Here is a 15,008-nt window from a genome sequence, read left to right on the forward strand (position 1 = left end):
CTGAAGGAATCATGTGCTGGCTGCATGACAGACAAGGTCTGTCACAATCAGTGAGAACAGTGGTGTGTCTGGGGCCTGGGTTGTGTGGGGAAAATGAGGATGAGAAAGAGAGATTGGTAGCAGTTTAAGAAGAGCTATCTCTGCACATTAAACCCTGAGGATTTGACCCCCTGTAGGCAGGTCATCCTAGAAGGCTTTTAAATAAGGAATCTGCATTTTTGGAAGGACACATCTGGGGCAGCATGATGGTAGGGGGACCAGTCCGGTATTCACTCTGGCTTCTGTATGTGGTACCATTTATTCTTTCAACAAACGTTTTGCATCCAGTGTCTGATGGTTAAGTGTCTCTTTTGTGCCAAGCGCTGCATTTTGTGATTTGTAGTTCTGCTAGTTTCCCTGCTTAGCTGTCTTTGTGATCAGCATATCCCATAAATGTACAAACTATTTAAGTCAACATATTTACCCTTAAGTAAAATGGTCCTGACACAGCTCTTTGTGAAATACTGCAGTAGATGTTGCTTTTGCACCCATGTGATTGTAAGCTTCTTCTATTGTTATGATATTTTATGGATGTCATTTATAGTTATAGAAATATAGAATGTTAGAGCCCAAAAGATCTTAGATGATAGCTGAGCCAAATTCTTCCTTTTGTACATAAAGGATTTCTGACCCAAAAGGGTGAAGCTCAGTGTCACTTAACTAGTCAATTCCAGGGCTAGAACACCACTGTCTGCAAATTTGAGGTTCTTGCATTTTGAAATGCAAGAGACAAGAATTACACATTAGATTGTGCACCATATTGGTTGAGCAAAAAGAAGAACATGACTTCGTTATGGCCTCGGCATCTCATGTTCCTCCAGCAGACCTGGCTTTACTGCTGTCTCCCAGCAAGTTAACCCTGTGATCCATTCTGCCAGTGATCTGGTAGATGATGAGAATAAAAATATTAAATTTCATTGTCAAATGATGAACCTGGTTACCGCCCCAACTACTCAGCCCACAGCCAGCCCACAGCCTCAGATGGAACGAACCCATGCCGCCCTTGTTATGAGGCTTAAGAAGAAAAGTTAGGAAGTGTTTAGGTGTTAATAAATGAGAGGTGAGTCTCCCTCTCTGGGGCCCGCCTGAATCACAGCCTTTGAGTGAGTCTTGTTGCATTTACAGACACAGCTTCCCTCCAAAGTGTACAGACACGTGTGGGAGAGCTACATGGGGAAACCAGATTCTGGCATGGAAAAGACTACTGCAATTTCGTCTTCAAAGACTGGGTTCAACTCGATAAACCTTTTGCTGGTGAGTACCATGGTAGTGGGTGGCTGCGCATATTTTGTCTTTTCCTTGTTAGTATTTCAACAAGCATGCATGTGCATGATCTAATATCTTGTTTTGTTTTATTTTGTTTTGAACATTTGGTGAAACATTGGAGACCATGATTTAGTCATATACTTAAGGGTTTTTCCTTGTGAGTATAGTAAGAAAAGAAAATGAAATATAGCCTACTTGTTTGAAATCACCAGGTTGCATATAGGCATATTTTAGGCATCATAATCTGTAATTCTCCAGGAGATGTTTCCCTTCCTTTGATGATCTCCTTTTTTCTGCTTATCATCTTCATCTTCCAACATTAAAATAACACATTTCAGATTATCTAAGTGCTTGCACACTGAACAGGAACTAGAAATGGCAGCCCACATGTAGCTTGACATTATTTCAACAGAGTAGAAGAGAAAAATGTAATATCACGTTTACATCGTCAGATAATTTGTACCAACTCACATCTGCCTTGCTCAGTGATTATCTAATAGTGGAATGGAAACTTCATATTGGGAGAGTGCATAGGGATTATGTTCCTCAATGTGAGACCTATGCTTCCCTTGGCTATGAAGGTATTATTCTATCCAAGTCAAGAAATATACATATGGTGGACATCACCATGTTTGTTTTTTTTTTAATTTTTTTATGTGTCATAGTTGGGGTCAGAGCTGGGGTCAGATGGCTTGTGCTTTGTGGGCACAGAAGTTAGTGTGGCTCCTTGCCTGGTGCACCTGGGCAGATTTCATTGACAGGCACTCCACCCCCCGGATGCCATGGCATGACATAGCCTCTGCAGTCCACGGGAAGGCAGCTCGCGACGTGGCCCGTCACTTCATCCAGCGCTGGAACTTCACGAAGGTACGTGGGTGGTTTTAGCATCATTCAGACAGGCCGGGAGGAGGAGGCGTGGAGGGGCTGGCGGGGCCACAGCTGTGCCATTTACCCACTGTTGAGTGGCCGGTTCTCAGAGCACCTGGGACTCTGGGCAAAAGAGAGAAAAAAAAAGTTCCTGAACTTTTCCTCCACAAATAATTCAGAGGGCAGAGGGATGGTGCTAATGTCACAGACTCTGGTTTAACCATTAACCTGGGACTCCCAGTTCAAGCATCTTGCCTGGGTTGATAGTCACGTGGAGGGCTGCTGAGCTGCCGTAGCGGGGATGGGACCCTTGTTCATGTGAGAGCTGCAGCTTTCAAGCCCTTGAATCCTGGCACTGCCCGGGATCCGTGTTGGCACAGGCTTCTGAGAGGCAGTTCTGAGCAAAGTGAGCAATGTGAGAAGATGGAGCTACTTCTCTTTCCTCCAGATTTTGTCTTCTTTCACAAGATGCCTTCATTGCTTATAAGAATCTGACCTAATACTCATAAGTTAAGTGCCTATTGTCTTGTTATTATTAAGATTCCCTTTTATTTATTTTAAATGGTGATGAGGCATTTCTTCCCTATAGTTTGGAGATAATTTGGGAAAAAATTTAGTTTTGTTAACTTAGAGTGTCACCTTATTTTCCACTTAATTTACATTATAAATAGTTAGTGGGAGCTCTTAGAAATAGTGGAAATATTTTTAACAAGAATTTAGAGGTGAATGCAGGAATAAATAAAGGGATATTATTTTTAACCTATTGGACTGGCAAAGTTAAATACACTGCAGAAACCAACAATTGGATTCAGGATCTTTGATGCTCTTATACCCTACTCCTGGGAGGATAAACTGGTATAATTGCAAAAAAGTTTTAAAAGTATGTAACCTTTGACTCAGAAAATCAATTTCAGGTATTTAAGCTAAAGAAGTTATTCAGTAAGTAATTTATTTTGACATTATATCTAATAATTCATATAAAATGAGAAATAACTGAAATCTTCATTAATAGAACTTTATTAAACAAATTATGATTGTTCCATGACATTTTACTGTGAAGTTGTTTTAAAAATAGCCTATAGTATTTATTGCTGTTACGAGATATCAATAGCATAGTAAAAAATCAGTTTATAAAATAATCCCATTTTGCAATTGTATACTTCTACAGCTCTAGGTTATATTTAACTTTTCTTTAAAAATACGAAGCAATAGCTCAATTGGTAAAGAATCTGCCTGCAATGCAGGAGACACTGGTTTGATTCCTGGATCAGGAAGATCCCCTGGAGAAGGGATAGACTACCCAGGCCAGTATTCTTGGGCTTGCCTATTGGCTCAGCTGGTAAAGAATCTGCCTGTAATGTGGGGGACCTGGGTTCTATCCTTGGGTTGGGAAGATCCCCTGGAGAAGGGAACAGCTACCCACTCCAGTATTCTGGCCTGGAGAATTCCATGGACTGTATAATCCATGGGGTCGCAATGAGTCGGACTTTGACTTTCACTTTCAATGCTCACTCCAAAAGGTAAAAGAAGGAACAAAGGGGTTTTCTGCCTCTGGGAAACAGAAAACATAAATAAATAATCTGTCGTCTCTTCAGCTAGAAACACCCACTGTTAATATTTATTTTTCTTTTTCAAATGAACCTGTATATCTTTTAGAATCACAAAGTAGGGAAGACCAGAATTATTTTTTCATTTGAATCTTTTTTACCTTGTTTCTCTTTATTTTAGATTATGAAACCAAAATATCGGTCCCTTTCTTATCCTTTTCTGCTTCCAAAATCTCAAACAACAGCCCACGAGTTGAAATACCAAGTGCCTGGGTCTGTCCATGCTAATGTACAGGTAAGTTTGGTTTTTGTTTTTCATGAAATGCTACTGGGTACAGTTATTCATATGGACTAAATGCCTATTGGCTTCAAGCTTTTTAAAGCAGACAACTCCAGAACAAATCTGAATAGACCTTTTAAAATTTCGTATTATATTTTCAATTTTAAATGTATTCAATTTATCTTTTTTTTTCAATTTATCCTCTTTTTAAAACTCTTATATAAATGTAATAAATACATGTCTTTAGAAAAAGCCAGTCAAGGAGTGGCTTGTCTTTTAAGTCCTTCTGAATTGACTCTAGCAACATGGTACCTCGTAACCCTGGGACCGATACTAGTGAAGTACCAGGAATTTGGTTGAAACTTAGCATCTTGGAAGCTATAGTTCAACCTAATTTTAGTTCTTTAATTAACCAAATACCTTTTAGAGGCACTTTTAAAAGGATGAGAAGTTTGCTTATTAGAGGCGCAAACTTCGACCACATAGAGTCCAACGTTCTCAAATTACAAATAAGAAAATTAGGACCCCGTGAAACTTTGAGACTTGCTCAGGGTCATTGAAGGTTATCAGCAGAGCTGGAGCTTGAAATCCTAGTCCTGTCCATTGTTACCCAATCTGCTCCCTGGACCAACTCCAGCTCAAATATCTTGAGATCACACAGGGACAGATCTAGGGTTGGCCACCTTGGCATTGCCTTTTGTTCAAAGTCATCACTATCTGCCTCAAAATTATTGTTTAAGTACAGAACAGATTGGTGTTTGCCAGAGGCAAAGGGTGGAGTGGGAGGGGTTGAGAAGTGGGTGACAGTGGTCAGAAGTACAGACTTCCAGTTTTACGCTTAATTAAAAGTCCTCGGGATGTACTGTACAACGTGGTGTCTGTCCTTAACAACACTGTATTGTCTGACAGTTGCTAAGGGAGTACAGGGCTTCCCTGGTGGCTCAGACAATAAAGAATCCGCCTGCAATGCAGGAGCTGCTGCTGCTGCTGCTTAATCGCTTCAGTTGTGTCTGACTTTGCAACCCCATGGACGATAGCCTGCCAGGCCTCTCTGTCCATGGGATCCTCTAGGCAAGAACACTGGAGTGGGTTGCCATGCCCTTCTCCAAGGGATCTTCCCAACCCAGAGTTCATACCTGGGTCTCCTGCATCGCAGGCAGATTCTTTACCGCCGAGCCACCAGGAAAGACCGCAGTGCAGGACCAGGTTCGATTCCTGGGTTGAGAAGATCCCCTGGAGAAGGGAATGGCAGCCCACTCCAATATTCTTGCCTGGAGAATTCCATGGACAGAGGAGCCTGGTGCGCTACAGTCCATGGCGTTACAATGAGTGAGACACAGCTGAGGGACTAACACTCTCACTTTTCACTTTCCATGGAACACAGCTTAAAAGTTCTTATCGCAAGAAAAAAATTTTGTAAATATGTGAAGTTGTGGATGTTAACTAACTTGTGCTAATCATTTCACAATAAATACACACACCAAATTTTTTAAAACTATTGTTTAAATAAAGATCCAGTAGTCTGCTGCTAACATTACTATTATGGATTTTTATAATTTGGACATGGATTCTAACACCTAAACAAAATAAATGAAATGTCTGGGTTAGTTACTTTGTACTGTGCGCAAGTAGAGGTGTGTGTATATAAGAAATAAAAAGACATTTCAAACCATAGATCAAATAATAGAACAATCAAGGAGATAAACTACTTAAGAGAATTATCTACAGCAAATAGTCAGTCATCCCAGGCTAAACGAGAAAGCTAATTTAAACTTAGAAGCACAGATAGATTTGCACTCATATGTAAATTAATGAATATTTTATGAATGTATTTAATTTTATTCTACTTAGAGGGAAAAAAGTTACCTATAAGATAAAATAGAAGCCTTGATATTAAGAAAACAAGAGAGTTTAATTTAATATTTGAGATGGCATTAAAATTGGCTCAGTGATCAACTTACCAAAGTTAGCAGATACTAATTAAGCAGCTGTTGAAAAGATATTACTGGGCATTATGTATTTTTATGATTAGCAGAAGATGTTATATCCTAGTGTTTGCATATACATATGTCTTCTGATGCCTTTGGTACAAGCCCTGTTTTACATATTGTCATCCTGCTGCCCTGATGAGACAGACAGATGATCTGCATGTCCATCCTACCAAGTGCCTGCCGTGGTTCACCTTCTCTGTATCATGGGATGTTGTGGTAGAAATGGAGCTAGATCAGTGACCTCTTCTTATATACTCATATGTTCATCCCTGAGTGCCCAGGCAGCCTGGAGTTTACCAAGGCTGACTCATTAATCACTGACTCATTAATTCATTTACTCAGTCAGTCTATGCCTTTCAAGCGCCATCTTTTTGCACAGCCAGATCATCAGTGCACACCTGGATACCGAGGAAGCAGACAAAAGGAGTTCTCTGCCTCCTTTTGGAAAAGAGTTGGCCGGGAGAGAGAAAGTGCTAACGTTAAAAAACTGAGTTAACAAGGCGAGTTGTGGTTTAGGACAAATCCAAGTCTTGAGAATGCAGACCAGTGTGCCGTGAGCAGTTGGTGAATGGGAGGGACAGAGCTGGGTACCCCCTCTAAAGAATAAGAGTGGGTACCCCCCACTACAGCAAACCATTTGCTCTTGAAGAGGTAGTAAATAAGGTTCAGAGAGCACATGGCCAGATTGGGGGTGCCCTGAAGTGCTGGTCTTGTTCATTTCAACCTGATCCTGGAGGAATTAGTGAATTGTGGGCTTTTTTTGGTCATCTGAGAGGAAACATGATATATGAATGTTTTATGAAGGCAGAGAATGAGATGGTTGGATGGCATCACCGACTCTATGGACATGAATTTGAGTAAGCTCCAGGAGTTGGCGATGGACAGGGAAGTCTGGCGTGCTGCAGTCCACAGGGTTGCAAAGAGTCGGACACAACTGAGTGACTGAACTGAGCTGAACCTAGATCAGAGTTTCCCAAATTGGGTTTTGCCTGTAAAATGCTAGTAGCTATTCCACAAAAAAAGGTTTCCATGGACAGATAAGTTTTTGCAGATTTTTAAAACAGGACTTCTCAGTGCCTTTGTGATGCTGGTGTGTATATCATGGAATCACTAAGACTAAATATACTATGTGCATTTCCCAAGCTTAACTGATGTAGGGTCTCTCATTTTGTGACATGTCTATTTCAACTTTTCCAAACAAACACACTTTGAGACCTAAAATTTATACATGTGAAAACGTACAGTACTAGAAAGAGAATGAAAACAAGGAGACAAGTAAAGAGATTGCTATAATAAATCCTAGAATACACTAATTTTGTATTTATAAACTGGTAGTCCTTTTCTTAAAGAAGATTCCTCCATCGTTTAAAAGCTTGAGACCTCACAAAACATCCACTGGTTGCCAGTAGATGTTTTCGGAACTGCCAAAATAACTCCAGTTGTGAAAACAGTGGGTATGGCCAGACAAGTGTGTCTTTTTGAAGACAGGAAAATCTGAGAGGACCAGGTGCTGAGGGAAAGGAAGGAAATTATACTGCTCCTTTTCTCCTTTTCTGTAAAGTTCTGACCACAGCACTGTTTCACTTCACATTACTTACCGGCTGTAAACATTATTCGACTTGTTCTAGACATTGTTGTCAAGTTATGAATGTCTAGTGTGCTTAGAGGTTGAAGACAATAGCCTAGTCCAAACCTTGGTTTTCCAGAGAATCCAGAAGATAGCAGGGAGTTAGGACCTGGCTATGTAGGAGGCTACTTAATTTTTAAAGAATCTGTTGTGGTATTTTCAAACCTTTCTCTCTCTCAGCTACCATGTGGCAATAGACAAATGACTATTTGAGAAATTTAATAAAATTCCTCCTTAGGTTTATTCTTTTTAACATTGATTTTAACATAGTTTTTTTTTTTTTTAAACATAGTTTCTTGTTCATAATGTAATTTAGAGACCACAAGCTTACATAACTGAAAAGAAGTGATGTAATATAGCAAGGGGAAAGGGCAGATTCTAGAGTCAGACTGTATTCAAGTATCTGTTTCACTACATATGAGCTGTATAACCTTGGGACAATTATTTCTTCTCTCTGAATGCATTTCCTTCATCTTTAAAACAGAAATCAAATAGTACCTGTTTCATAGGGTTGTGGTGATAGTTAAAGAAATTAATCCATGCAAGTCACCTAGAAGAATATACTTGTTTGAATTATGTCAGTATTAGCTACAACCTTCAGGCATTCCCTAGTGTTTTCAAGTTTGCAGTGAAGAAGTTGACATTTCTCTGGATGAGTCACAGTTTAGTTCTGGATACAAAAATCTTTATACTGTTCGTACTATATATGTTGAAATGGAGAAAAAGAATATTGGATACAATAAGGTAAAGAAATTCATGCTGCTCTTTCATCTGCAGAAGAGAACCCAGTTATTTGATTTTTTAACACAAAAATGTTAAGGCCAATCACCCTGAGGCACATACTACTGGTAATTCCAGCTGTTGCAGAAGACTGACACAGCCAGCCAAGGAGACTAGAGCTCCAGCAGGCAGAATGGAGACCTGCCCCCACCAGCATGAATTTCTGCTTCTAAAAAAAGTCCTGAGATCTGACTTCAGCTACTTCCACTGACACTTAAATAATCTCGGTTGTTTCCCCTCAGTGCTGTGTGTTCCCAAAGCTTGCCAAGAGCACCTGGACAAGACATAGCAGAAAAAAGGCATGGGGAGGCGGGTGGGAGGAAAGATGATTCTGAAACTGCTTATGCACAGAGTTTATAAAAGAACTTGTTTTCTCCCTAAAAAGAACAAAATAGGTTCCTGAATGCTATCATTGCCATTTACAATAAATGACCAAGACAGAAGACATCTGACCTGTCTATTAAGATAAAAGAAAGTGCTTGATGCCAAATTAGCATCAACGTGGAATCGATACATGGAATAATACCTTTTATTAAATTGGGCAGCTTATAGTAGAAGAGTCATTTCTTAGACAGTCATTGCCAAGAAGTCCTACAAAAGTGAGGGAAATAATCCACTGGAGCCATATCTTCAATCTCTCTACTAAAAGAAAAGAAAAAATATATGCAGGCAAATGTAAATGGCATTCCAGTTATATGACTGGAAGAATTTGCTCTTCCACTTGGGGAAAATGTCCAAATGACACTCCAAAGGATGTCAGTGTAGGAATCAATGTTTCAAAGAACAGCAAAATCTTTTGTACGCTGATAGAACAAAGTAGATACTAGGAAAGAGGGGAAAATAGCCACTTGACATTTCAAAGGAGGTTTCTTAACCTGGAAGCTGTTTTCCATTTACAGATCGGGTCCTTATATGGTAAGACTTCTGTGCATGTCGCTGTGGGTCTTGGCTGGCTGAAGCCACATGAACGGGGAATGTTTACCCTGTGCCCAGCATGGCACTGATGTGTGGATTATCTCATTTTATACTTACCAGTCTATAAATTGTGTTCTCTTTGACCCCTTATTTTTACATATGAGGAGACTTAAGGCTTTGAGAGGTTAAAATAATACAGTGAGTAATGGAGAGGATGAGACTGGATTTTTAGCAGTCTGATTCCAGAGCCCAAGGCCATAGCTGCTCAGCAGAGAGACTGTCTCCATTAAGCCCCAGGATGGTTGCAACCACCAAGGGCTCCAGCAAGGCAAAGCTGCATGGCATGCTTGCCTTTTGAGATCATCCTCTGTGGCTGCAGACCCAAATTCAGCTCCAATTCTCCTTTTGCTTCATTCTGGCTTCCAAGAGCTCTCAACTATATGTTTTTTCCTAGGACTTCTCTTCCCTTAAGTCTTGTTCTTCAAAAAGTATGTTCTCTTCCATCCCTTCACCCTCAAGTTTAACTTTTCACTATTGCTTAGGCCAAAGGATCATCCTATTGGAATAATGACATACTGTGATGTGTGTGTTGATGACACTTGACTATAGGTGAATGGTTCTTAGAAGGAGGAACTTGAAATAACCTGTGATCCAGTGGCTAGGACTCCATACTTTCACTGCAGAGGTCCCAGGTTCAGTTCCTGATCAGAGAACTAAGATCCCACAAGCTGCACAGCATGGCCAAAAAAAGAAAAAAGGAAGAATTTGGTAGTCTGAGGCAGATTCTTGAACACAGTCATTTTCTGCAGTTTCTTGCCTGCAGTGCTTCTCAACACAGACTGGAAGAATGAGGCTCAATAATCTGATCACTTCTTTTCTCTCCCTGACCCATGCCACTTGTGATCTGCAACATGGAAGCCAACTTCTGTATGAAAGACAAAAAAAAAGTACTTTGTTCTGTGATTGACTTGGGAGCTCAGAGAAATAAAAAGGAATTAAGATATGTACTGGTTTTTAGGCAATAAAAGCATTACAGTAAGGGAACAGGAACTAGGGACAAATACAAAGAAAGTTTTGAAAGTTTTCCTTCCTTCAAGAAGAGATTTCTGCATTTTAATCCACATATTCAGCTTAGGCCCACTACATGTAAGGGGTTTAGAGCTTATGGATAAAGAGAAGGTTATCCTTTAAGTCAAAAAATAGGACATAGTACAAAGGAAAATGACTGGTTCTAGTTACAATCTTGAGGCTAAAGCACAGAATTAGAAATATGTCCTTTTAAAAAAAAGGGCATACGTGTACTTTAAAGTTGTGTATTCAAACTTGAGATTTGAAAAGCTTGGGTTAGATATGATTCTCAATTGTCAGGGAATGTTTGACGGGAGGATTCCTACGTGCTGTCTCTCATGAGTCCTTTGTCCCTCTTCAAGCGGAACAGCACGCTATTCCCAGGGACTGAGATCATTGTGTGAGGCAGGCTTGGGTCTCCTTTACTAAACATTCTCTTTAGGACAAAACTGCTTAGTCTCGTTCCCCTTTCTTGAGATATGGATTGTGTCCTGACCTTGTGACTAACATTACCCCTTGTTCCCTTGGTAACGGTTGCTGTACGTTTGGTTTTCTGAACTCTATCATTCCCAAAAGAAGTTTCTTATACCACAGCCTATATATACTCATAGGAAAATCTTTAAAGCACCTTTGCTTCATCAGAGCTTAGGTCCCCGGGTCTTTTTTGTCTCTGTCTCTCTCTCTTTCTCTCTCTCTCTCTCTCTCTTTTTCTGGCTGACTCTCTGGAGCGTGGAGATCCGTCGTGCTCACTTTTCTGCCCGGGCTTCTAAGACCTCCTCCAGAGGGCGCCTGGTGCCTTTGTGAGCAATGCAAGTCCTGTGTCAAGGACTTTATTGGTCCTCTGCGTAAACCAAGGGATATCAGCCTCTTTCTCTCTTTCACTTTCTTATCGTCGACTCCGTACCACAAGGTTCTGGTCCATTAAAGGACCCCAACAAATGGTGCCTGAACAGGGACACTGGTATACGTGGCATATCGGGTGGAATGACTCAGGGACCTATTGAGGTCGGTAAGTACTAAGACATGGGTTAAATGGCTGGCCAGCCCCATTATTTTTCTACTTTACTTCACCATTTGTTTAAATTTCAGGGACTTCTGGTTTCACGCCAATGAATAGAGGCTTGCCTTCAAACAGTAGTTGAACATAATCCTTAGTTTCCTGATAAATGCAGTTTTGATTTAAATATTTGGCTCCAGGTCAAAGAAAATGTTAAATGAGCAGCCAAACAAGGAAAAAATATTCCAATTGATCTCTAGCCCCTATGGGCTCTTATTAAAGCTGTAATTCTGTCATTTCAAGGTACATTCTAGCCCTTCCAATATTCAGCAACAGACAGAACACTTATTACATAAATATAAATTAAATGATTAAACTTTACAAAAGGCCCAATTAAAACAATACAAAATATCTCAAAATTTTCTTACTACCCCTGCCCCGGCTGCTCCAAATGCTTCTCCTCCGCCAACAGTCGCAACTCCAAAAGTCTCTCATTTGTTAGAACCTAATGAAAAGTTATGCTAATTTTTAAACTAGATTAGAAGCTGCTATTTCCTGTACTGTAATTGGAGAAGAAACCAAAAAATAGCTAGAGAAATTACTTGCTTATGAGAATGCAAATCAGAAATGTCAAAGAGCTATAGCTGCAATTTGTGAGACTAGGATTATTATTGATTATTTAAAAGCTTATCACAATCTAGGATCAGAAACTCAAAAGATGCAAATGCTGATTGAGGCAATGGCTACTACCTTTAAAAAGAAAAATAAAGGATGCTTTAATTGTAGAGATAAAAATCATTTAAAAAGGGACTGCCCTAAGAAGGCTAATAAAATACCAAAAATTTGCCCTCACTGCCATAGAGGAATGCACTGGGCCAAAAGTTGTAAATTTAAATTTAATATTGATAGAAAACCTATTCCGGGAAACTCCAAACAGGGGACCCCCCCCCAGGTCCCCTACAACAAAAACCAGGGGCAAATTCTATCTTTTCCCTCAAACCCTCAACATCTGGCAGTGCTGCTGTCGATATACCAGCCCTAAATGATTTTTTCCTTTACCCTCAAGCAGTCCCTACCAGAGTGCCTACCGGACTTTTTAGACCCCTGCCCCCACAAACTTTTGGTCTTTTGCTTGGCCGATCTAGTCTGACTTCTAAAAGAATTACTGTTCACCCTGAAATAATTGATTCAGATTATAAAAGAAATTCAAATTCTGATGTCATCTCAGATTCTATGGCAATTCAAAAAGGGAGACAAAATTGCTCAATTACTACTTTTACCTTACATTTCTATTAATTCCTCTAATAATGTACAGACAGATGGGTTTGGCAGTACAGATCAAAAACAATCTTTGTAAACATCATTAGTATCTGAGTATGCCCAACCAAATATAAATATCAAAATTAATGGTAAAAGATTTTCTGGTCTCCTCGACACTGGATCTGATATTACTATTATTTCCAAACATTTATGGCCCAAATCCTGGCCTGTACAAAAGGTCTCTTGCTAAATTGCAAGAATTTCTCAAACTAAAATACAAAAAGTTTATCAAAGTGTTCAAATATACTCATGTGAGGGACCAGAAGGCCAACCCGCAACATTAAAACCTTATGTAATAAATGTACCCTTTAATCTAATAAGAAGAGACTTACTTATGCAATGACAAACTCAGATATACATTCCACATTTTTCCTAGGGGCCACTGCTCATTTAACAAACAAAACAATTATTAAAATAACTGAGAAAAATTATGAGCCTATTTAGACAAAGCAATGGCCCCTTACAAAAAAAAATTACAAGCTACTAAAGAACTTATAAACACACAATTAAAATTAAAACATATTGAGGAATCTTGCTCTTTTTAAAACTCTCCTATTTTTGTTATAAAAAGAAAACATAACAAATGGTGTCTTTTAACAGAGTTTAAAAAAGTTAATTCTTTTATAAAACCTATGGGTGCATTACAACCAGAGATCCCATCACCTATTACTATTCCTCAAAATTGGCACATTATTATTACTGATTCACAAGATTGCTTTTTAAATATGCCTTTACACCCTTTAGACCGGGAGAGATTCACTTTCTCTCTCCCTTATCCTAATCATATCGGGCCTCATAAAAGATTTCAATAGACTATGTTACCTCAAGGTATGCTTAAAAGTCCTGCTACTGCTGCTGCTAAGTCACTTCGGTCGTGTCTTACTCTATGTGACCCCATGGATGTCAGCCCGCCAGGCTCCCCCGTCCCTGGGATTCTCCAGACAAGAGTACTGAAATAGGGTGCTATTGCTGTCTCCATAACAGTCCTAGTATTTGTCAAAATTTTGTAGCCAAGGCTTTACTTCCTATGTGACAACAATTCCCTCATACATATATCATTAATAATATACTATAGCTACAAAAAAGAAAAATGATATTTTTGACACTGAATGGCTATGATATTCTTTAGACTCCGGAGGAAACTGATGAAAATAAAATCTTTTTTAAAATTGCAAAACTGGTTCTTCTTGCACGTGCAGTTAGAAAAAGGTTAACTTGTTAAAATATTTTTTTTTTTTTTGAGCTCCAGTTCTGCCTGAAAAACAAAAATAGGCTTAAAAAAAACCCTTAAGTTAACTTTTATCATGTCCTTGAGATACACAGCCCACTCTATCTAAGACTCCAGCCATTAACAAATTGGTGGAGCTCAAAATAAATAAATAAAACAAAAGGATATTTTAAATTTCAAACAGAAAACTATGCCTATGTATCTAAAATTATCTATGTCTCAATGTATGTCTTTGTTTTTAGATAGTGTAGAGTTAATGAGCTCTATTTAAATTCAGCTTTACATGAACTAAAGGGTGTTCAATGTTGGGTATAATGTTTATTTAAATGTGAATGTGATTTAAATATAATTATTTGTTAATCTAGTTGAGACATGTCTTGAGTCATCAACATTATATAATACTTTTATTATGCCTTGGTTTAAGGTAAACTAAGTTTGTCAACAAAAAGGTAACTCTTTATATATATATATATATATATATATATATATACACAAATATATAGATGAGATAAAAACTTTTAGATAAGCTCTGTTAGAAATAATTGTATTTTTGATAAAATGATCTATTATCTATAATCTAGAGCCGTCTCTTGAGATTAGAGTGACTTAGGTTTCTAGAGTTGTGCTAAACTAAGTAGTAAAAGTTTGTTGAATGGCTGGGTCATTTCCAAATAAAGTAAAATTTTAAAGCATTAATTGCTAAACATTGGCTTACTCTTAAAAGGGGTTTTTCTTGCAAAAGAGCTGAAGAGATTTTGAGCTGTTAATGAATATAAATATATATTTATATAAAAATATATATATAATATAATATGATTTGAGAAATATGTTCAATGGTCTATAAAATGCTAACATATAAGACATTTCATGTTGCTATAAAAAAGTAAAATATATGCTTTTAATAGAAAGATATAAAAAATGACAAATAAAATGATAAATACAAAAATATTTTTTTAATTGTTGAAACATTTATTATAAAATAAAGTGGTATTTACATAAGCTTTACTAGACTGGTTTTTCATTGTCGTTCTAGCTACAACAAATGTTCTTTCTCCAAATTAAACCAAATTGGAAACAAAAAAA

The 15,008-nt window shown here is 38.4% G+C and overlaps 1 protein-coding gene across 5 annotated transcripts in view; it reads left to right on the forward strand.

The window, feature by feature from the left end:
• The window catches only part of PLD1 (phospholipase D1), a 221,864-nt gene that overhangs the window by 140,380 nt on the left and 66,476 nt on the right, over positions 1–15,008 (forward strand). For all 5 annotated transcript variants that reach the window (XM_043473733.1, XM_043473736.1, XM_043473732.1 and 2 more), the window contains 3 exons: positions 1,165–1,293; positions 2,054–2,172; positions 3,901–4,014. In XM_043473733.1, the coding sequence (XP_043329668.1) occupies positions 1,165–1,293; positions 2,054–2,172; positions 3,901–4,014 (362 nt within the window). The remainder of the gene's footprint in view (positions 1–1,164; positions 1,294–2,053; positions 2,173–3,900; positions 4,015–15,008) is intronic.

The sequence above is a fragment of the Cervus canadensis genome, chromosome 7, assembly GCF_019320065.1.
Source record: "Cervus canadensis isolate Bull #8, Minnesota chromosome 7, ASM1932006v1, whole genome shotgun sequence".
Taxonomy (NCBI): domain Eukaryota; kingdom Metazoa; phylum Chordata; class Mammalia; order Artiodactyla; family Cervidae; genus Cervus; species Cervus canadensis.